This window comes from Cavia porcellus, unplaced genomic scaffold, assembly GCF_034190915.1.
Source record: "Cavia porcellus strain 051 isolate PalLab524CR breed Dunkin Hartley unplaced genomic scaffold, mCavPor4.1 scaffold_2, whole genome shotgun sequence".
In the NCBI taxonomy this organism is placed as follows: domain Eukaryota; kingdom Metazoa; phylum Chordata; class Mammalia; order Rodentia; family Caviidae; genus Cavia; species Cavia porcellus.
Window position 1 is genome coordinate 33,568,311 of NW_026947485.1, and position 25,354 is coordinate 33,593,664.

Consider the following 25,354-nt stretch of genomic DNA (forward strand, 5'->3'; position numbering starts at 1 on the left):
GAAAAACTAAAAATCCTCTTCTAAATAAGATTTAGCTGAAATTGGGCAGAAAACTAGTGGGAGTAAGGACAACCCTTTAGGATCTATTGTAATTACATTCAATTCTCAATTTTCCAAGGGCCATTGATCCAGGCCACCTGCTATTCTTCTTTCTTTATTCAGGTCTTGATGTTTTCTTGTTTATCCTCCATTAGCATATTTGTTCATTTGGGAAAAAGCAACAACAACAACAACAAAAAAAGCTTTTGCCTAATCACTCTACTCTGATACTAGCATTGAAAACATGCCAGCAAGGGAAGCAGGTCAAACAAAAACTGAGATCAAGGGTTAGAAATTTTCCATTGATTTTTACAGCTATGGCCAATTTGGTCCACAGAGGAGCTGCAAGACAGGTCTTTCTCCTTAGTGCTCTGGTCATGCCATTATTAGGCTTAAGGTCATATGTAACGGGATTCCTTTCAGATGGTCATTGGGGTACTAAACACTTTAAATGATATTCCCAGGCCCTTACATATAAAACACAATTTTGTTATGATAATATAAGGTTGAGTTTGGCCTTTTAAATAACAGATCCATTGGTTGGAAGGAAGCTAAGAACAGGTAGCTGGATTTAGCTGATAAAAAACACAGCGAGATCCAATTAGTCAACAAGGAGAATGGTGCAGCTGCCCTTCCAAGCAGCTTGGCTTAGCAGCTGCCTGCTGTCTCCTTGTGAGTTCCCAGATAAACTAAGAGGTGCATTCAGAGTTTCAGTAGAATACAAGGACCAAGGAGAAGAGATCTTCCTCCCTGGCTAAGTGGCACAGGGGAGCATTCCCTCTGCGTAGGGAATTTCCTCTTGACCTTTGGGTCAAATGATAAAGAATAATGGCAAATATACAAAGCTTAAGCATTTAAAATGTATGTGTGTTTCCAAAGTACCATCAATCCACAGTAAAGAACACGAGGTACATGCTCCAAAATGGTATGATACAGCCATCAGTTTGGCCTTCTGAAACTCACGCCCCTCTTAAAGTAACTTTTGCTTAAGAACCTCTTAGGTCACAGTTGCCTAGTTTCATATTTCTGTACAGGATGATGTTCTGCCCCAGACTGCAGATTCTTTGAGAGTAAGGAAACATTCATCTTTTTAGTACGCACTGCTTGTAGCAATGCCAAACACAGTAATACGCAGCAAATAATTATATTATCTTTTTAAATTGAAAGGAAGTGGACTAAGTGTGAAGTAGATGTGATAGATAAACATGACAGGAAATAACTGTCTCTACCATTTTTCAAAATTTTGACTTTTGCTGAGTTTTGAGTTTGTGTATTTATTTGTTTTCAGTTTAAACAGAAATTGAGCAAACATGAGCAAGATCAAAAAATACTCTATATGAAAATCAGGACCCAGAAGGCAGGAGTAAGAGGTCACTTTACATTGCACTGAGACTCATGACTTCTCAGAATAGCCACTTTGAATTCTGTTGATTCTATACCCACTTTTTAGGGGATTTACAAAGACTTGGTAAATTCACATACTTTTTAAAGAGCGACTGGTAAATTGAAATGGGATCTAGTATTATCTTCAAATAATTCTAGAAAATATTGTAGTGTCATGTCTTCACCTACCTACCTCTTAATCAAAGACTTCTTACATCTCACAAGGGGCAGCTGTGATGGCTTTGAAACACATGATATATAAATTCACAAATATGTATTTAGCCTAGGGAAATGAAACATAATATCTCAACAACTTTGTGCACAGAAATGGAGATAAGTTTTGGCTTTGCTTATTCCCTTCTTCCTGTATTACTTCTGTTGGTAAGTAGAGATGTTATGTATAGATTTCACAACTGTTTGGTTTAAACACAATTATTTTAGGAAACAGCTGAAGTTCAAGCTAATATGATTTGACTCTAAAAACTCTGTTTATAAATTCTAACGTTAATTCTTAAAAAACAAATAGCCATTGAGGCAAGTTTCATAAGGATCTGACATTGGGGTATAAAAGAAAAAAAATTTGTTTTGCATTTTTGGTAAATGGGTTGTCTTTACAGCTCCATTCAACTACTACTGAAATTCAAACTCACCAAAACTAACTTTGTTAAAGCAGAAAATGGGCTGAAATTCAGATGTTCAAGACCCAGCAAAAATGCTGCAGTTATCTTTCTATAGAATCAACTTTTTACAAAACAAAACAAAAAAAAATGACATGGTGAGCGACTAAGCTGTAAAATGTTAAACAGAAAAACAAATGAAGAATAAATCTTCTGAAAAACCAAGCCCAAATTTAAATGCCAAAAATTTTTTATTGGGCATATGAATAGGTTTTGATTTTGTTTTTTTAATAATATGCAAACACTAAGAAAAATAATATTTAGAGATTGTTATTAGGCTTCATCCAGGTATAGATTTCACATTCCCTAAGCTCTTGACTCTTAAATGGCTACTTTCAATGTGTACATGGTTTTTCCTTCCCCAAATAATAGACGATGTGATTATAGGAGGATTATCCTAAATTAATTTAGAATATATAATACCAGGGCTACAGCACTGTTAGGACACTTTGATCATTTATTATTCTAGATGCATACACATACACGTATATATAGAGAGAGAAGGGGAGGGGAGGCAGGGAGAGAGAATGGGGGGAGATTTGTGACAATATAACTTCCTAAACCCTTGTCTATGCCATCATCTGCTAACATACACCATTTAATCCGATACACAGAAATAAGAGCAGTACAAAGGAATGTAGTTCGTAAGTCTGTTTCTAGCCCTCTTTCTTTGCCTTTCCTTTAGATTTGTAGCATCTATGATACCACTCAGAATAATAATGGTGACAACCTTTTCTCATCAACTTTTGCTGATTTTTCTCTTCCTTAATTAGCATATTCTTTCTTTGCAAATTTAATATACTTGACTGTTCTTCTGTCTGCATACCCCAGGACATCTTCTGCTATTACTTTGTGTTTTATCAATTTTGGACATTAACACCTAAGGAACCATTAAAATACTCAATTCTCCCAGTGCTGAAGGACCCACCCAACCCTTGGTAGTAAGTGAAAGGCAGGCACCATCAGGTCCTGCTGCTGCTTTGGTGACCAGCCACCAGCTCTTGCTCACAGAGGTACGTACAGGTGAAGGCAGAGTTCAGCACGCCCTCCACAAGGAAGAGTTTGAATCTGGGAAGCCACTAAGAAGCTAGGACCATAAAAACTAAGAAAGTTCTGCAGAGCAAGAAGGTGAGGGTTGGGGTTTTGATCTGAAACAGCCAAAATGCTTTTGTTTTTCTCAATTTTGTTAGTTCAGGAAAAGCACCAAATGCTTCAGAATGAATGAAAGAAAAAATTAAAAAAAAAATCCCAACTTTCATGTTTTCACTACAACTCCAGGGTAAAGAATAAAAATAGCATACACTGAGCTGGTAATACTTAGAACACAGATGTCGTCACTTGAAGATCAGGGTACCCTTCCGTGGGAAATGCTAAGAATAAATCAGGAGGGGAAAGCTGAAATACTTATTGAAACTGCATTGTGATATAGCTCTTTGACCATGTGGGTGTCTAGACAAGAAATGGGATTAACATTATAGACAGGCCTAGGTACCGGCATTGGTACATAGTTATATCAGAGGTAACTGCTATTTTCTATAATTTTTATTAATAATAGAGCTTCCTTTGCAAATGTGTTGTTACTTTTGTGACTCCAATTATTTACACAATTATTTGTATAGACTCAGACAAAATATAATTTTGTAGGAGGAAAACAAGCCAATATTTATTTTAGGATTACTAAGAATCACTATTAAGGAAAAAAGAAAAATCAATTTTTCCCTAGCAGTTCCAAAATTTTAATCCTCTCTGTAAAATCAGGTCTCTTTAAAATACAATGGTACATTATTAGCCTAACAAAATGTCTAGAAGATAGAGTGAAACAATGAATGTTTATGTACTAATAATTGCAAAGGAAAGTTGTTTTAAAAGATTAATTTTATCATTAACAAGAAGTGCAATATACTTTTATTCAATACTTCAACTATATAGTTATTTGGTAAAAGACTAGGATCTAAATAGCTATAGCCATGTAGAAAGCATGAATTAATGTCAGGAGTTTTCCTCAGTTCTAGTAGTTGCATGCTATCTTTCTTCTTTATAGTCATGTGGATATCTATTTTATACCTCCTTGAAGAGCACAAAGGATGTTCACTGGACCTAACATTATATTTTAAAATGCATCAATTTGAGATGGATGCTTGTAACAAAAGTGCTCACTGTTCTAATTCACCATGACTCATCAGTGCTAGAATCATGAGTAAGTGTTAACGCTTTGCTCCCAGAATATAAAGTTCACAGCAAAAAGGAAATAGTAGATTTTTTAGGTTTATCCTATCTGACCACTTGTCACTTCAGTAATGGCGTAGTTAATAGATTTCCCCCAAATCCACCAAAAAAAAAAAAAAAAAAAAAAAACCAAAAAAAACAATTATATTGGGTTTCAACATCATTGAGCTCAAAATAACTCTTACTATTGGGTCAATTTACAGTACACATTCCAAAATTAACCAGAAAATGACAGTGAAATATGTAAATAGAAGTGTTTAAGAAACAAAACATTTTACAATCTAATTAGTGAGGTCTTATCCAGATGGTCTCAGATAACAGGCACCTAAAAATAACAATTCTCCCTTTCATTTACAATGCTTTGTTGTTTTCTTGTGAGAGAGACATAAGAGTAGAGTTTTAGAGATTTGTCAAACTACTTGAAAAAATAGAGTTTAAAAATTCCTTTAAAAATATTTCATTCCTCTTCATGCTAAAACATAGCTTTTACCTACTGTCAGGATGTTAAATAAATGGTTCACAGAGCTTCCATGGACACATGGCTAAAGGAAATGGGCTATTAACCAGAACATGTGTTTTTGGGATGACTCATCTTAAATGGGAACCAAAGCATTGCAGATGTCTGATCCCTTGACACTCATGGAAAATAACCCACCAGGTGGCTGGATTTTCCATGAAGGACAATTCCCTAACTAAGGAGAGATGCCCACCTTATGTTGATACATAGATGAACACAGAACTAAAGAAAAACAAAAACAAAAAAACCTTATCTTTACCCTTAGAAATGAGAAGAAGCTCAAAACTCAGTGGGATTAACTATTTTTAAAGACTGCCTCAGGTCAGCAGATGTTGGTTTTAGGGGTATGACCAAAATTTGCAACACATTTAGGTGAAGTGTAGTGAAAATCATTCATTATTAAAAACACTTAAGCACTGAAGTTATGAAGGTTTAATTTTTACAGATGTTAGAAAGATTCAAGGTTATTGCTATGGTGATACTGTCTTGTACATGATGTTCTCAAAATTCTCACTATCCTTGGCCGATTTTTCACGTCATGTAATTTGAGGACATCATTATGCTTGTGTAGAGCTTATTAAGAATGATAGGCTAAATTGGATAAATAATAACGAGAATGAAAACATTTGAGAATATTTGTCTTAAAGACTGTAAAGTTTCATCAAAATTATAGCCTAGAAAAGCAATGAAGGATGATAAAAGTTAACATGAATAATAATCTACTCCAAAGATATCTTCAAATGTGATGACTGAATATGTGACCAAAAAAGAAGATTAGACAAAGGGGTACAACACAGGAGGGCCCCTTGCACTGTCAGTATACAGGGAACATAAAATGATCCATAGTGACTTTTCTTGGCAGAATCAGCCTAATGGTAGCAACAGCTATCAAGACAGTCCAGCTTGACACAATCAACCCAATTCATGTTACTTCTTGGGCAAAAGCAAACATTCATAGATTATCTTTCATTCACACTTTCCCCTATTCACAGTTTACAATTAAATTTCATGAGCCAACACCCACAAACATTCCACTCTGATTCCCAAAATTAATGTTCATTGAAGGAGAGGCTCCAACTGAACTTCTTCCCTGGGATGTGGCTCATTAATCATGAGGGTCTAGTTATAATTAATCTTTCGAGAGACACAAAAGGTGGCTCTTACCATGTCTTTATTAATGGCATCAAATAAAATGAAGGTCATGTTTGTATTTTTTTGAGCAATGATAATAAATTGAGATAGATCTAAGAGGCAATGCTATTATAAACATGGATAGGAATGCAATGAAAAGAATTCACCCTGCAAGTGTCCTAATGACCATGGAAAACTTTAAGCACTAAGAGAAATCTGTTTAGAGACTTACACCTTTTTACATCTGTACATTTCTCCTAAGAGGTAAGCAAAGTACTTTCAGAGGACATCCATTCTTTGCAGTCGGTTAGAAAATTATTGCTGCAGAGTACTAAAAAATACCTCTAGTAGCTTAATAGAGATAATGTGTACCTGCACTATGCTTATTATGCTAATATGTAATTTACCATTTCAGCACACATTCTTTCCTTCTGTGTGTGCCCATGGTCATGAGAGTTGGAAATCACCAAGTGGTTTCTCTCTGAATGTTTACAATGCTAAATATGATAAGCCTTGGTGGGTTAGATCACAGTGGGCATAAATTACACACGGATATCCCTCCTCACAAATTCTAGAGAGTCATTCACCAGTGATTTTCAAGGATTAGGAATAAGATTATTGAAAATTAAATCAATCCTTTCCCTCATCATCAAACATAACAAGATACAGTAAAAGAAATGCTAAAAACATTATTTTTACTTAGTGTACAAAAATAAATATATTTACCAATGTATGTATTTCCTTGGTAAAATTTTCTAATGCATAAGGTTTTAATAATTGAAGAGAAATAGTAGATGAGGCTCATCAAAATCTTTTCCACTTCATCACACCATGAATTAGCTTTAGTTCTGGCAAAGGTCTAAAATACATGTCACTGAAGCCCATAGCTTAACACCACACAGTAGGAATGATCACTAAGGTTATCTTAGTTTACCAGTGAAGTCCAATACAAAGCTGTTATGCCTATGTTTTTGTATAAACTTTCAAGTTCAAAATTTTTCTTGAAGCAGTGAAGGAAAATGAGTTAGATGTTATAGTTGTCTATATATTGAGACCTGTTCAAGGCTTCATAGGAACAAGAATTCTTCTCATTAGACAATTAAACTTTACCACTATTTGTGCAATAGTACACAGAAATTATTTCATATCTTTCCATAAATTATTTCAATCTTTTAAATACTTGGGAACAATTCAGTTAAAAGGGGCACAAATAAAATACAGGGACTGATGAAGGTAAGAATTTAATTCACAATAATTATATCATGGAATTATAGTAGCTATCTACAGCATAATAAAAAAATTTCCATAAGATTCAAGGTTATTTTTTAAAAATTTGAGGCTTAATTTATCCTGGGCTTTTATGCTGTAGAAATTCAAATCAGAAAGCAAAGAGCTGGATGCAGAATGGGGCAGATGTCCAGTCACTGGGTTTATAGCTGACACCATTCTTCTGCTGCACATTTTCTGTCTCGACTAGAGTTAAATGATGCCTGGCATGGAGCCCCTGGCATTTGAAAAGCCTTTCCTATAAGAGAGTCTAGATGAGACGTTGTCATTTTGAATTCTGTCTTATATGTCTGTAATTCATTTCTTACAATTATTCAAGGAGAGTAAGCTTATTAGGTAAGTGGTTTCCATTTGTATAAACAAGTTGGTGAAATATTGTAGGTGTGAGTTCCCCACAAATGAAATGAATTCTTTGAGTGACCTTAGAAGGAAAAATTTGAAAACAGATTTTATGCCTATAAGTAAAGACAGCATAATATGTCTTACAGTTAAAAGCTGAATGGGCTGTTTCCTTCTGAAGATTTATGAGAAGTTGTGTTCAGATTTCTTCCTTTGCCTCCAACTGAAGATTTAGCACTAGCATATGTTTTTCGTAAGTATTCTATGCAAACTACTCAAAGAATACATTAGCATCACATAGAGTGGCTCCGGGACAAATGGTTCAGAGAGAGAGTGGGACTCCTAACAAAACCACTCCCCACAAACTTTCATTCTTTACAAAATATTTCAACACACGAAGGACTAGTCAAGAATGAGCTTACATTACAATAGAAACAATGAAGTTTATGTAAAAGGAGAGGGAATATTTCTCAACCTGATAGTTCAAAGCATAGAAGACACTCTATCAACTTTTCAATTTTAGAAGGAATGGAATATTGTTCAGAAAAGTAAATGTAATGCTCCTGAAACACTTCATGATGTGGATTCGCTTTAACTTTGGTTTGCATTGCCATTAGGACATGTTCCTGCTGGCCAAGTCATATTCTACAACTATATATAGTATTTCTCATCTAACACTGAATAGATTCCTGGTTTTGTAAGGTAAAAAAAAAATTGAAAACAGATTGATGATCAAAAACTTATAAAACACACCAGTAGTATGTGTTATTCCATTGCTTTATAATCAGCAAGTCTAGAATAAACTTTATATAGTTTAGGACACACACATACAAAAAAAAAAAGAAACAAGAAAAGCAAGAGCATGGATGTCATTTGTAATGGAGAAATTCATACTGAGACCTTGTCTCAAACCACCTCCAACCCCCCCCCCCCAAAAAGAATATGTAATGGAGGCAGGATGGTGGAGAGGAAAAGATATAGCGATAATTTGTACATTATTGAAAAGGAAATAACAGTACTGCGTAAATGTAGTGAAGTATATTTTTCCGGGAATAAGAATATATTAACAACCACTATTTCAATTTTTAGGTATGTTTCTAACAAGCTTACAATAATTATACATTTTATGGAAAAATGTAATGGGAATGATATTCTTACCATCTGTTTTCTTTGCATCATTTCCAACATTGGAGTGATCTTTCTTGCCTGTCTTATTTTTACCATCTTTCAAATCACCTGGAAGTAATAAATATGACAAACAGTATATGTGTACAGCTGAGGGGGATGTTATAAATATCTTTCAACCTGTCAAGGTTAAAAAAAAAGCAGCATAGTTTGTAGTTTGATGGAGTACATGTCTGAGTGTATATATCCTTTGTAACCACGTTAAATTCTGGAAATTTGAAAATAAAAAATTAAGGCTGAAGGTTGCTGTCAGACAGGTTTCTACTTAAGTCAATAGTGTTTTTATCTTCCAGGAAAGGTGTTTAAGTCCCACTGTTAGGCTGTAGAATGATAAAAAATCTAAGTTAAATATAAGCTATACTAATGAATAGCTATTTAATATCTCTTGCTTCAATCTTCTTATCTGCAAAATGGAGATAATAGTGTCTACCTTATAGGCATCATGATAAATGTATTTCAATACTAATGCATTTTCTGGCAGTGACAGTTGTTTTTATTCTACATCAGAGTTAAATGGTACCCTTCTTACTAAGGAATAGGTATTTACAGACATTTTAGAAATACAGAGTATAAACAAAATGAGATAATATAGTAGCCATTGTTCATTTTCTGATATTTGGTTCTGAATGCCCTGTAATACTTTCATTCTCTTGAATGATTTTATACTATTTTGTTATGTTTGATACTATTGTATGTGAAGGTATGCTCAACTATTTCAAAGAAAGAGACACTATGGTAGCTACTGTTAATATCGGGTTGTCTTGTGGTAAAGTACTGTGTTGCTTACATTGTTCTGATCTGTTTTGTTCTGTCCTCTTTTGTCTTAATCTCTTTAAAATAAAAAAGAAATATATTAAAATAAGACTAAGTTAGAGACAAAATTTTATATCCCACAGGCAATAAAACTATATCCTTTGGGATTATCTTCCCTTATGAAAAACCTCTAAAATAGAGTAATTTCATAATTACATGGGTTAAAGAATAAACAGCAAAGTTAAACACAGTCATATTCTCCAAAAAAGAGAATCAGCAAATTATGACTCATGGGTCATTTAGAAGAGCTAAAAATGTTCTAGCAGCAGGCAGGTGTACCCCTATTCACACATAGTCATGGCTGCTTTCATGCCACAATAACAAAGTTGGTAACTGCTTTATAGACATGCAAGCCATAAACATTTTCTATCTGGTCCTTTAAAAAAAAAAGAAAGGAAAAGAAAAGAAGGCCGGGGGTGGGGGAGAAGAAAAATTCCTAGTCTTGTATAGGTTAGGATAATCTAATAGTCTTTGAGCAAGTCCACTAGTATTAGGCCACTGTAACATTAAAAGGACATGTGTGGCTTCCTCCAGCCTAATTTTGGTGTTCTGGACATTTTCCTTACCAATGTTGCTAATGGTACTTTTCTTTCTGGCCTGCACAAAGCCAATAATACATTGCTACTGCAATGTTCTGTATTTACTAAAGCAAAAAGATCTTAATAATTGGAGTGAGCAAAGCCTCAAAGATATATGAGAAAAGTTTATCTTTTTTTAAACTTTGTGCAACTCAATGTGTTAAATACTGTGTCTGCACCACTTTATTACATTCTTATTAACAATCTCTTTATAAAGGCAGTATTATGGAAAATAGAAAAACTCATAAAAGATTCATTCACTAAATGATCAAGTTACTGCATAATCAATTGGTCAAAATATTGAGAATTTTTTGACATTTGAGTTTTTCCTGCTTGCAGGCATATAGGGGCAAACACTAGGTTAGTCTATCTAGGTCAACTCTATCAGTGTAGGTTTGAAATGCTACCTGGGCTTTACTTCTGAATTCAACCTCGCATATCTATCTCCCCCTGGTGGCAAAACTGTTCCTTAACTACTGTAGATTTGGTTTAAGTCACTTGTTTGATACAGCAATTCTTTCAAAAAAAAAAAAAAAAAAAGTATTTTAGTGAATACGTAGTTGCAATGAAACAAACTTCTCATTGGCAATAAAACTGATGTAACCCCAAAATGTCTGTGGATTGAGCAGTTGAGAATGGGATCAAAGACAGCTACAATTATCATTTGTTAAGCTTTTGCCGTATATAGTTTTACCCACTTTATATAAATCATACCACGTATCTTCACAAAAACTAAATGTAAATGTAACACTAATCACCATACTTGTCAGATAACAAAAGTAATTTGTGTGTGCTTTCCAAAACTAGAAAGTGGTGAATTACTTAGAACTATAAATTTCAGAGTTTTGTTTGTTTTCAATTGTTTTTGTTGAAAATTAAGTCATTTAAACATTTTTATTGTTATTAATACATATTTGCAGTACATAATAATCATACTTATTATGGGGAATTGATACAAGTATAAAACACATCTCACATCTCAATTCTTTTTTTTTATTTGTTTCGTGTGTGGGTTTTTGTTGTTGTTTTTGGTACTGAGAATCAAACTTACAATCTCATGCTTGCCAGGCAGGAATTGTACTGCTGAGCTATATCTCCAGCCCAATCCCCTCTACCCTTGTCCTTTAAAAAAGTTTTTTGCTGTTTTTTTTACCATCATCAGACTTAAGCATTTAACTTATAGAAAATTATCAAGTTAAATATCATAAATACAGATTAACATCATTTTGGAACAAATGACAAATTAATCTTACACATTTTGCTTATTTGTAGGGAACTGCTCTAAAATAATTATCCTCCTCATCTTATGGACTATAAATTCAAGGGACAGACAAAGTAAAACCACAGACCAAGCAAATGGGTCTGATTCTAGAATCCAAGCTCTCCATTTATATTTTCCCAATGAAGGTCAAGTTTTAGAGTTTAGGTTTCCATTTACCGTTTCCACTTCTAATTACTTTCATCTATAGATCTATAAAAAAGTTTATCTAAGGCTAATTCAAGACCATGGTTGATTGTGACACATTCCACAAACCATATACAAATTTTAAGTTAAATTAAAAGTCAATAAATTGCCTAGGTTTCCTTTCTTTCTTAATCGTAAAATAGGATGAACTAGCTGGAAGCATAGAGAAGGGGTATCTACCTTGGCCAGGATCAAAACAAGTTGGACTTCAGTGCAAGACATGATCATCTCCCTTTCCCACTACTAGTTGCCAAAAGAAAAGGGTTCTCTGGAAGTTACATGAAACTGTCCAAATATTGGCTTTTTCCTGTATAGAGAAGCTATATAAGAACTCAAGGATCTCAAGTCTTGTCGTCAAATTAATTTCCTGCAGGAAAATGATCCTTCCCTACAGGAAGGGAAGTGATTCTTCCCTACAGGAAGGTTCACATACCTAATGCTATTTTCTGCCTTCTGGGTAATTCTGGCCTGGAGCTTTCCCTACAAGTTATGCACAGCACAACAATCTCTTTGAGAAATCATCATTTCAATAGTTAGATGTGCTGGATGCTGGCCAGGAGACCCTGCAGCCTGTCTTCTTAGCCAGGACTGGAGAGGCTGATGGAGCAAGTTCTTCCTTACTGGAAGACAAAAGTTTAGAGGATCCTGCAATTGCTAAGAGTGGACCAAACCTCTAGAACTCTGTACCAATGCCCTTCAGGCCTAACATGTCTTTGGCAGACCATGAAGAAGGGTTCTGGGAAAGTGACACATGTTTGTTTGATGACGCTTCCTGAACAGAACGCATTAGGTAATTTCCCATGTACTTGGAGTAATAGCTGATATGAGTTGCTACTCAATAAATAGGGGAAAACCAAAGAGCCTTTCTGGGAAGTTATAAATCATTTTAATTAGGCTGCTGTAGCAAAGTCCTTAACCACCATTAGCCTCCCTTATTATTGCTCTAAATTGATTTCTTTTCCCACCTCTCATTAAATACTTAATTTTTAAGGGAAAGGGTAGACCATTGCTTTCTTGGGGGAAATAAACAGCTTTGAAATCAAGTCAGTCTACTTGTAGACTTGGATTCCTGTTTGGTCTACATGGCTCTCCCCATAACCATCATCCAACCAAAAGACTCTCCTTTCCACCCTTTCTGAGGGTCTGTAGGATTTATGACCTTCCTTGCGACTGACTTATTTATACTCTTTGGTTTCTCTCACTGATGCCACGGCTTATCCCACTCCCTGGTTATGTATGACCCAAACACTAAGAATGGCTTTACACATTAACGAAATTGCAGAGAAGAGATGAATATTTTATGACATGAACACTAGGTGAATTTGAATTTTAATATCCCTAAGTAAAGTTTTACTGGAATACAGCCTCATTCACTTCATGCTATATTATCTTTAGTTTCTTTTACCCTAATGGCAGCTTTAAGTGGCCATGACACATCATCCAGTATATAAAGCCTAAAATCTTTATAATCTGGCCCATTATAGAAAGAGTGTGACAGCCAGTGGGACAGGCAGACTACCAACTTCTTTTGGGCAACAGTTAAGTCTTCTATTTCTCCAGTACCCATCCCACAAAGGCAACCAACATGGCAAATATTAAGGATATGCTGGTAACTGACTGTAAGATAGGGACTCAAAACTGAGTTTGACCTGGGATCCTTGTTTAATTGTTGGTCGACCTTAAGCAAGTGATTCACCCTCTCTAGGTTTCCATGTTTCTCTCTACAAGATGGGAATATGTGTTTCTAGCTGGTATAGTTGTTAGAATTTTAAATGACTTCAATATGAGGTAAAAATGTCAAATATAATAATCATTAAGCATGAAATAAACAGTAGTGTTATCACAATTATTGCTTTTATTAAAGGAAGGAGATTTTTAGCCCATTATGCTAGGGAAGAGAGAAAGAGACAGAGACAGAGACAGACAGAGAGAGAGAGAGAGAGAGAGAGAGAGAGAGAGAGAGAGAGATGAGAGAGAGAGAAACATTCTGCCTTTCTCCTTCTGTGCCTCTTCTTTGAAAAGACTGAATTATCTAGGAGCAGAAGCTGAGCATGCAAAGCTCAACTCAGCCACCTATTTCTCACTCACCTTTGAGATATGCTTCCTCAAGTCTTGCGCCTGCCTGACTGTGCTCAGCTTAGCCAAGAATCTACATGCTCCGGAAAACTGTCCACATCCCAAGTCTACTCTGTGCACAGTGAAGCTGGTACATTGGCCACTGGCTTTCCAGTTTGGGCATCATCTACATCTCAGTTGGTTTATAGTTCAAGAGGGGAAAGAGAGGGACAGTTGAGGGACCCTCTAACTAGTCAAGAGGGGACCATAAACTGTGATTAAGTTGAATAGTTTTTCTAGGCTATGACACTTTTTTAAAGTTTTTTTTTTTTTTTGTACTAGTTAAAGGTCACAATCATGGTGGGGAGTTGGTACATGTACATAATACCTCTAAATTCTTTTTCTTTCACCTTCCTCCATTCCTCACCATCACTGCATGTCTAGATTCTCTTCCTATTTGCCAAAGATCTGTATTCTTTCCTATTATCTGTCTGTTATTTTGCTCTTTAAATTATTTGCACTTTGGATTTCTCACATAAAAGAAGGTGTATGATAGTTGAAGACGGTAGGTCAGATTTATTTCATTTAACATTCTGATCTTGACACATCTGAATACCAAGCAAATTAGCTAAGAGAAGATTCCAGAACCAGGCTTTTGTGAGGCTGGACTAACTGGGGCAACTGCCATCTCTCCCTGTTAGAGTAATCATAAGGGCTAACTTAGGGATTTATGCAAAGTTCTTAGAATGCAATGTGAACTATCAACTCTATTGTACATATTCAAATATTACTTTCTGATTGTACATTGCATACATGTTAATCATGAAATTATTCAGACAATGTTGGGTTAAGAACTTTGTACTTATTACTCATTGACCAGATCCTCTATGAGCTAGAGGTCATCATCTGGCCCTACCAGGCAAGTAAAAGAATTGAGTAGGAGAAGACAGATTAAAACAGTATCTGGCAGGTAGTAATAAATACTATTTGTTTTTACTGTCTTTGTTGTTTTGTTACAGTGATTATTATTGAAAGCTTAGAAGAAGCCAGTACTGTGAGTAGCTATTGTGTGTTTTATGAAAACAGCAGAACTTCAGTTAACCTGGCCAAAGCCACTAAGGGGAGGCACAGCTGTGATTTAAATTTGCAAAGCTACCCTGCTATGCGGCCCCAACCTGGCACTTGCAAGCTGTGGAGACTCTCCACTTCTTTCCCATCTCTAAAACTGGGAAGCAATTCCATACTCTTGTGTTCACCTTATTCTCTCTGGCTAAGATGCTCTTCTCCCACCTGGCCAGCAAACTTGAGCATTTAAGACCCAGCTCACATCTTACCTCCTCTGGAAGCGTTCTCTGAAATTTAGCTCATCTTACAAACCCTCATACTGGCAAAGCTCAGTCTCTTTCTGTACGCATGAATTTTGGATATTTTATTTGTAACAATACTACTGTTATGTGCCCACATTTCATAATAAATCCTATGATATCATGGGCTGCCCGAGGCCTTTTTATTTCTAAATCCCTTGTGCTTAACATAGTACTCGAGAGAACAATGTTAATAAATATTTTTCATTAAATATTTTGAAAGATCTATTATCTCTCTGCATATTACAGTGGTCAGCTTATTTAAGTATGCCTATAACTTTTAGTTTCAACAGCAAAACCCTTGACTCCCAGGAAAGCCCCAGTTTCAGGCTGATCACCCTGAGGTGTGCACTTGGGCACAGAGAGATAAAGGATGCAGACTGCCAGAAGGGGCTACAGGCAGACCTGGGGCTGCCCTGCTAAAATAGTGGTGCACTTGGGAAACTGGCTTTCCATCCACCCACTCTGGCAGTGAGCTCTCAGAGAGTGCTAATGCTTTAAATAGTAATTTGTACCTGATGGGCAAGCAGTCACTGGCTGGAATATCCAGGGCAGCTAGGAAAAAGTAGGTGTGAACTCCCCTACCCCCAAAGGAAAAGCTCGAGTGACCGGCAGCTGTTTCTGATGGGATATTATGGCATCCCTGCCAGTAACAGGAACAGCAAGAACTGGATGCTCTGGGACATCTGGTCCTGCGGGTGGCTGGCATGTGGAAGGTGTTTGCCAGTTTCCACTCATCACATCATTAACACCCCAAAAGTTTTGAACCAGCCAGCAAAATGCTACTCACCATTCTGTTGCTTTTCTCCTGGTGATTTCTCAACTTTGGGGTTCTTCCCACGAGAGTTGTCACTTTTGTTTGTGCGGGTTCCACTGACTTGATTCTTACTTTCTCCAGACGTCTTTTTCTCAGCTTTGCTAGTTTCTTCAGCCTGGCTTTTGGCTTCCATCTCCTTCTGCTTTTCTTCTGCCGCCAGGCGAGCCTTTTCCTCTGCTTCTTTCTTGGCCTTCTCTTCTGCATCCATAGCAAGTTAGGGAGGCAGAGAAAAGAGAAAGAGAGGCCACACCATTTATGAGAACTGCCTCTTTGGGGAGAACAACAATGACAACAACAAAGATTTGCACTAAGAATTAATATACTACTATCATCTAAGACGTTCACTGAGAGTTTTGAGTATTTTTTCATTAATTCAAGTCAGATCACCATGCGTCACAAAACTGGTTCATAAAAATGTCATTTCTGCAACGAATGAGTTAGAGTAAGAGGCAAGGAGAAAAATATGATAATGATTGAGCCGGCATTGTAGAAGGAACTGTAATAATAACTTCAATTTTTTCCTCTATGCTAGTATTTTTGAGAGTTATTTCTTTTAATCTTTACAGCCACCCTTTGTAGCTACTATTATGGTGACCCTATTTTATACATGTGGAAGTTGAGATTCAGAGACATAAAAGTTTCTCAGCCACAGTAAAAATTGGCATTTCTTTTTGTAGGATTGCTTAGGACCTAGAGTTTAAACATAAAGACTTGGTTACAAAACAATAAGTCAAGAAAATTATCACTAGGATAATACACACTTGGGCTACCAGGGATTGGAAAGTAGAACCAGGATAATCAAGCCTTATCAGCCAACAAACAAATAGAATCTTCACTGGTCTTCTCATTTGGCAGCTATGTGATCCCTGTCCTTTCCTTTAATGAGAAGGCATCAGCATTATTTCCAATTCAGCTGATGAGAGAAGGGCTTGGCTCTGTGCTTAATGTATAAGTGTATTGTAGTTTCATAGGTCAAAAATGTATGGAAAGATTAGTTGATTCATTCTTTGTAAATTTTTTGAGTAATTATAATGTGATGCACTGTAGAAAAATAACAGCAGACAAGACAGTCATGTAGAAGGCCCTAACTGAGTAAGGAAATGACTAAGATAGCTTTAAATGGTGAGAACTGCTTTGACAAAGATTAAAACAGACTAATAAGATGGAATATGATCAGAATTGGGGAGAAAGGTGGCAAAAGGAGGGGGCTTTCTTGAGATGGTGACAGTTGACTAAGTCCAGAATGATGAAAAGCTGACTGCACTATTGTGGAGAAATAACCTTTCAGGCAGAAGAACAAGGAAATGTGAAGACTGTGAAGCACAAATGCACTTGGTATGTTCAAATGACATTAAGTTGCCACTATGGCTGATGCAGATTTGGCAAGGAAGGAGTTAGTAATATGATTCTGTGCTCAAATGGTAAAGTAAGATAAAGTAAGATAAGTCTCAGATCATGCTGCAGTAACATCTGATGGAGCTGGGTAGAGTAGAAAAACATACACAAAAGGCCCTAAGCAGAGACTCATAAACTGTATGGCCTAGAGACTCACTGCACGTAGCATTCAGTTCACTCAAAAGACCTCCCAGACTGTGCCATCAGCCTTTACTGTGATGGCAAGACTTCATTTTTCTCAACAGGCTTAAAAACTGCCTCCACTTCATTATCCAAATTCATTTTATTTCCCTGTGATAGCTTTGTTCTTCAAAAAAGCTGCCTTTCCCAGACAGTATGTTTGCATGAACATCAGAGTGGTTATGCATCTGATCATGTTTCCTTTTGCTTCAGCTGTTTTAGCATGCAAAGCCCTAATCTGGCTCAGGTTCTTGAGTTTATGAGGCTTTATGACATGTATGTTGTGAATTTCCATGATATTTCACTCTATTTTACTTCTACTGATATATTAGATTATCTCAAATTTCCTTCTTAATATGACATTTTTATTTATCTTACTGATTCATCAGATTTATTTATAAATAATACAATTAGGTATCATACAGCATAAGTATCTTTTGATTTCTGCAGAAAATTACAACTGAAAAGTGAAAGAATTCTCTTGCAGAAGAAAAGAGACAAATTCTCACTGGAGCACATTGGCCATAGAAGACCACTGTGATATTTATCCAAATTTCTTCTCATCCTTCTTCGCCGTGTTCCAAGGACAAATATACCCCAGCACCTGATATCTGACATACATTCATAAAGTATTTTCTGTCAGTGAGATGTAGTCTAATGATGTGATTTACACTAACCAGGAAAATTCAACTGTATTTTACATATTCCACTTTAAGCAATATTGACTGGCATACTAAAATACAGGAAATATACCAACTTTCAGATTCTATTCTGAAAGAGCCTCTCTGACAAATGTTCACCTCCTTCACTACTGTTGTAAATGAGTAAAATGATGATTATGTTTAGTACACAGGGAAACTGAGGCAAGGAGGAAGATAATTCATCCATACTCAGTATCAATAAAATATTTTGCAGTCCATGTCACAGGATCTCTAGTGAATAATGACAAACATTCAGTATTCAAAATATTCCCAAGTGGAAAATAATTTTGAGAAAAACTGAAGGTGTTAAATTCTTGTTTGTTACAAAAGACCATAAAATAGCATCTGAGCAAGAAAAATGCATTTGACAATGGAGTCAGACCGATTTTCCATGGGAAATCTAACAAAATAAATGAATTAAAAAAACTATAAAAATGTACATTTGGAAATAAATCTGGTTTTGCTTAAGTGCACCTGACAGGAGGCAATTAACATTTAAATTAGAACTACCAAATGGTAGCTCTGATGACATCACGATCAGATCAGACGTGAGCCTGCCCCACCGTGAGATGTGAGATTCCTCTCCCTGCAACAGTCACCTTCCGGGAGCTGGCTCTGCTGTGCTCTTCAGCTTCTCTACTTGACTTCTACCACTGATTCAAGCCTGATATAACTGCAAGAAGGGCAATCATACATATAGTACTCCAAGAAATATTACTCAAAGTGAGAAGAACAAAACAAGCACCCATGCAGATGAGGTAAAAGAAAATACATCGATAGGAGGTAGGGTGTTTTTCCACTCCATATTTCCTTATATTTTTGAGATAAAATTATTAATATAAGTAAAGTTTTCCTACATTGAGAAAAACTATATGGAAGCACTTCTAGCGTGGGCACCCCACCAAGTCCCAATAATGGCTGGAAATTTTTATTGCAGCTTTAAGAGTTAGCATCCTTGCACTCCCTTTTGGCAACTTAGATTTGTAGAATGCATATGTGTTCCCTTTTCCTGCTCAGATTAAATGATCACTACTGATATGAATCAATATGGAAATGGTCAGTAGTAAACAGTGAAAGAGTTAGGGTGAACAGAGCCCTCCCAATCTGTAAATTTAATACCTCTGGACAGCTGGGTTCCACTGAATGCCTGTGCAACTTCAAGAAAATATTCTTGATTTCTTCATTTAGTTTGCCTTCTTAATAATGATACTGTAAGCTATTTAGTTTAAAATTCTATTGGACTGTTATCCCTTGATACAATTTTTTGAAATGCCTACTTAAACTATCTACAAAGAAGAAAAAGACACAAAAAGATGAAAGATTGATGGAAGAAAAGAAACAAAAAACTTCTGTGATCTCTTAGTTTTATTCATTATGAAAACAGTAGGAAGACACTTTCATGCACATTTAAGAGCTCAGAATATGCCTTTTAAGTTACTTGTGGGAAAATTCTGGTCTAAGAGTACACTAGCTAGCAGAAAATTTCAATCAATATTAAAATTCAAACACGAGAAAAATGTTAATGGTGTTTAATGAAACTAGCAAAGCTTATTGTTAAATAAAAATAATTGTTTTCAGAGATTAAACTTGATATAAATATTAACATAGAATATTTAAGGATAAATTAATCATATGATAACATTATACTTACAATCACCTGGATAAAAAGTTGCATATTATTTAATAAAAACTGTTGATGGGGGAAGTGAATAAACATGAATTTCTCAGCAAAATAGTATCACTATATACTATGCCATATTGAAATTTATAACTTTCAAGTTAATTTCTGTCAAAAATAAGAGGTATTAAATGAGACTGTAGGCAAAGTTAAAGGTCTATGACAAACAAAGGTAGGGTATAAACTGTCAGACATTTTGAAAACTGAAGAATTATCCTCAATATATAAAAACTGTTATGAATCAACAATAAGAATGTCAGCCTCACAGTGGGAAAATATAAAGGGGAAATCGTAAGGAGAAATAGGCACTGGCAGTATAGTTGCAGGTGGGAGAGAAAATTGGTTTTTAAAAAATACTCAGAGAAAAATTTGGCAATATCTATTAAGAGCTGTAGACATTTTCATCTATTTTTGACAGAGGAATTCCACATCTAGGAATTTATTCCAGATAAATAATCTGAAATAAGCTTAAAGGGTTTTGGACTTATATGTTCACAACAATGTTATATGTGATAATTGATTGGAAATCTAATGACCAATAATGACTATGGTATTAGTTGAACAATGCACATTTGTAATAGAATACTCAGCATCAGGAGAGAAAACACTCATATTAGAAAAAACAAGTAGAAAATAAGACAATATTGCATTATGATCCAAACTTCCCCCAAACAGAAAACTTTTATTTATATGCATAGTTGAGAAAATTAAAAAGAATGAGTTTAGAATTTTCACAATAATTCTATATGGCTGAAGAGGTTATGAGTGATTTTTGTTCTTTGTATAAATGCATTTCATATTTCAGCATTTATAATATAAATATATACTATTTTTATGCCAGAAAATAAATATTAAAAAGAAATAAGTACTAAAAGAAATGGACAAATAAAGATCACATTTACAAATTGTTATACACTTTTTGCTCGGAATATTTATGTTCTAAAAGCTATTAAATATTGATTTCACCTTTCTTAACTGCAGATTCTATTTTATGTAGCTTTGTAAAAGAGATTGGCCAATAAAACAAAGACTTTAAACACAATTCTATCTCCAGTCACTCTAATAACAATTACGTTTAGATGCCTTGTGGCGGGCAGGTGTTCCTGAAATCAGTGTTCTCTGGTGGAAAAAAAAAACAAACAAAACAACAAGAACATCAGCCTGAGATTATCTAATTAAACTAACCATCACAAAAAAATAAATGCAAGCTGTACTTCTCTTTAACATTGGTCAACCAGTCAGCCGTAGTACTAAGGAGAATATGTTATAAAATGTTTGCTTTCAGTCCGTATTTTTACCACCAGAATCTTTTTTTTTATTTTAAAGAAAATTTTAAAATAATAAAAGATACATAACTTTCAAACAAGATAATAGAAAGTTAACAATTGTTATTATATTGCATATTATTGTCTTCAAAATAGTTGCCCAGACTACAAGATATAGGCATGAAAAATTGATCAAACAATACAAGCACTGTTCCTTTCAATAAATTAATACAACAATAGTAGTACAATTATCTCAGCTATCATGTGTGTGTGTGTGTGTGTACACACACACACACACACACACACACTATTTTTCCCCTTCCTTTTCTTTTTCCTTTCCCTGATCCCAGTGTTCTTACAATTTGAGTGATTTCTTTCCCCTTTCATTGTATCTACTGCACCTTTTGGATCTTATTTACTCTTTCAATTTCTTACAGTAGGAGACAGTAAGATGTTAGCACATGCAAGTCTGGTTTATTCTACATGTGAGTAGAAACCAGAATCTTAACTTTGCTCTACGACTGCTATTTATCAGCCATTGACCATGTGCAGCTTCTGTGCTTAGTGCTTTTCATATTATTTCTATCCTCTGCAGCAATATTGTAATATCATCCCCAAATTAGAGCCACAATGAACCTAGATAAGTTTGCCAAAGAACATCTCACAAATTGAGAATTTCTTCCTTCCACCACTAACTGAAATTCCCCTTGATAACCAAACTATTCTTCCACAAAATACAAAAATCTCATCACCTGGACTTTAGCTCATCTCCTCTTTCCTTGTTCCCATTTCTAATACCTCCTTCGGGCCAACTCCAGGAATTCTGTACACCTTGGCTACAAGCTCCAACCTTTTATGATTTTAAAATAGCCTAAGACTATCTCTATCTTCATACCTAATACATTTTAAAATTATGGCCCCTTGGCTGTCCTTTTCAAAGGACCAGTTTCTCTTAGGAAACAAGTCATCTAATGTTTCTCCAGGTGATTAGTTTCAGGAGATAATTTTAGTGCACCAGATAATTGCAGACAAATTATCTTGAAGTACCTCTTTAAATTTCGTGTTGTCAGGAATTGGATTTTCAAGTGTAATGAATGTAATTGATTATAAGAGAGTGCTTCTTTTGAAATGATATAGTAGCTGCCACCACTGCTTGCAATGCCTGCCAACAGGGAGGATTTAAAAGCTTAAACAATCTGAATGGCTATGAAAGGGTACACTTAAAATATGGAAGAGGTGTCTGCGTCTTCATAGCTCAGGGTGCAACATCTGTACCAAAATGATAAAGGTCCAATTATGTCCTAAAACAAAAACCCACCATGAACGTACACCTTTGCTTCAGCTAAAATGTGCAGCAGTTGGACAGGATTCTGTGGGTAAATCATGGCGTTTTCCTTTTAATATCTTCAACTGTGAAGCTGCCTCCCTCTTACAGTAGAAGTAAACCCGCCAACCCTGATGAACAAGACTGTCAGAACACTTCCACTGCTATGACTGGAATGTGTCCCCTTCATTTCATGTTTAGAAATTTAAACCCAAATGCATATGATGAGTGGAGGGTGGAACTTCCCCTGACGGCACTAGTGGCTGTCTAGGAAGCCAACACACTTGCTTACCTCTTCTGTGATGTTTTCCACCATTCAGTAAGAAAACCCTCACAGATGCTAGCAATGTGTTCTTAGACTTCCAAGCCTCCAGAAAATCTGTGTAAAATCCACTTTTATGCTTTATAATTACCCACTCTTTATAATAATCAGCATCAAGTATTTTGTCCTATCAATGTAAAATGGATTGAGACATTCACCATTCCACTCTTTGTTTTGACACAAGACCTCCCTGCGTAGTCCAGGCTGGCATCAAACTCACATCATCTGAGATTACAGGGGTGTGTCACCTTGTTCCACCTCTGTCCTTCTTTTTACATGTTTGTTACTCTGGGAGAACACAAGTGCAGGAGCTGAGTTTGGAGATGAAGTCCCACTTGACAGCTCTGAAGGCTACAGGCTCAGGGTTGGGGGGGGGCTGCTCACAAGTACAAAGCCTTTACCAAACTCCTATTTTTCCTTTGTAGGAAACTGTAATGAAGTGTTTCCTCCTCCTCTGCAATAGTACTGTGTGAGCTTTGAGGATGTAGATGTCCGCTACTTAACTATGTACCTGTGCACTAGCTACAGAGCCTAGCAAACAGTAGGCAAATAATCCATATTATCAAAAGCTGACTGCAAAGCGTATGGGATCAGTTCCTTTTCTGACCTGCAACAATATCCACTTTTGTGTCTTTCCTTGGAATCAGGCTTTAAAGCTATAAAACCCTCATTTCAAGATTGTGTTGTTACATTGTACATACAGCAGCCTCTCTAAAAAAATACTTATCACAAAGCACAGGCTGATCATAAATAGGTGCTCAGTAATAGGTGTTAAAAAATTAGTTTAAGATTCAAAAAGATACCAGGAATTTTATATTTTTCTGTGCATGAAACCAGGAGCCACAACTTTTCTGGTTTAAATTTGGTATCATTTGCTTCAGGGAATTCCTGTTTACTTGTAAGTTACATATCAGAATAGTTGTTCTATATTCAAAGCAATGAATGAAGGGAAACTGTAATGACAAAGATAAAAATGTAGATAGGAAAATTAAAGTTTGTGTATCCCAGCATAATATCTAAGATGGCTTTTAGTGGGCTTTACTAAGGTAAAAGAAGAAATAAAATTCTCACAGTTGTATGACATGACATGAAATTAGAATGACCGGATGGTCCAGAAACCCCAAAATAGTAATAATTATGAGCTGTATAATCTTTATAATGGAAAAATGAGTTTAGTCACATTACACAAAGTCTATGATGCCACGAGGGTTGCAGATCTGCCTCTTTTTCCCATGCATTCAGTGTCAGACATAATAAAGGTCCAAAGTTGAGAGATTACAATATTTGGCGAATGTCAGTAGCCTGAACAACTGTGCTTTATTTATAACCACTATAAATCAGGGAAAGCAAACGCGTACTCTTTGAGTGGCTGCTACGGTGGTTTGGACAGGTGTCCTAGAAGACTGCTCCCCAAAGCACATTACCTTTGGGCACCTTGGCTCTCCATTTCTCCCGATTGATGTGCACAACTTCTGTCCAAGTGGCTTTAAAACTCTTATAGTCAATAGGGATGACAGAATTATTGATGGGGGCACTTCCTTCTGACCCAGAGCTCTTGACACCCGATCGCTTTGCATCTGATGAGCTGATGTTATTCAAGCTAAAGGATACATACAAAAAAGTCATACCAAAAAGGAACATTAGTGTTTAAAAACGCATCCAAAGAGCAAGCCCAAGAGAAGAGTGATTAGTACTGAGTCACTGTCACAAAATTTCTGGGTCATGAGGTTTGTAATTACTATCATTTTCTACACATGATAGGTGAGAAATTCCAAATTCCCAGCAGGGAGAATATCAGCACTACACTCTCTAACCTTCAGTGTTTCTCACTTTCTTCTTTGTAGATTGGTCTCTTGTTTTTTGCCAACAATCAAAGTTTCCTTACGAATTTTCTCTATTCACTGAAACAAATTAATTTGAACTTGGACTTCTACGTGTTCCACAGTTCACCTACATGCTTCTACACTGACCTCAGGCTTTTGGTCCTTTTTCTTTCCAGCTCTCCCCTTTCTTCTTTTTTGGTCTGATTCCCTGAGTAAAGGAAAAGGGATGGTGTCCTTATGTTGCTTGGAGAAAGTGAAGAGCTACCGAAGCTTAGAGATATTACACCTGGTCACACAACTGACCTTAGAAATGAATAGTACTTAAAGCTTTAAAATAGGTCACTGTACAAATTCAGAAGGTACTATCCTTCTAACAAAGTATCTCATGCCTAAGGGGTTCACTGACATGAATGCAAACTATTAAATGACAATAGAGTCTGAATAGATAAACTGAGATTTTCAGCTAGTGTTTAAAAAGAGCCAAAGGACTATGAGGCTTGGGGAAGGGTTTCTATCCTCTTTGTTAGCAACCTTAACAGGGGTTCATCCATCCTGAGCATCTTGGGATTCCACTGTCTTAACCTTCCTTTGAGCTTCCCCTCTCCTTGTTTATCTTTTTCTGTTCTTTTTTTTCCCCCTTTTTTCCAATTCATTTTTACCTTTTTTCTCCTTTGTTATAAAGCCAAATTTGGCATGGAGGAGGAGAGGCACCATCATACTTACAGTAATAGCAGTAACCATAGTAACAGTGGTGGCAGGAGGAATGGTAGAAGTAGTGGTGGGGGTAATG

The 25,354-nt window shown here is 35.9% G+C and overlaps 1 protein-coding gene across 12 annotated transcripts in view; it reads right to left on the reverse strand.

Moving 5' to 3' along the window:
- Pde1c (phosphodiesterase 1C) overlaps window positions 1-25,354 on the reverse strand; it is a 599,125-nt gene that overhangs the window by 44,426 nt on the left and 529,345 nt on the right. For 9 of the 12 annotated variants that reach the window (XM_063240402.1, XM_063240411.1, XM_063240417.1 and 6 more), the window contains 3 exons: window positions 24,166-24,341; window positions 15,850-16,074; window positions 8,758-8,835 (listed from right to left, as the gene is read on the reverse strand). In XM_063240402.1, the coding sequence (XP_063096472.1) occupies window positions 8,758-8,835; window positions 15,850-16,074; window positions 24,166-24,341 (479 nt within the window). The remainder of the gene's footprint in view (window positions 1-8,757; window positions 8,836-15,849; window positions 16,075-24,165; window positions 24,342-25,354) is intronic. The other 3 variants (XM_063240413.1, XM_063240421.1, XM_063240428.1) reach the window with 1 other exon arrangement.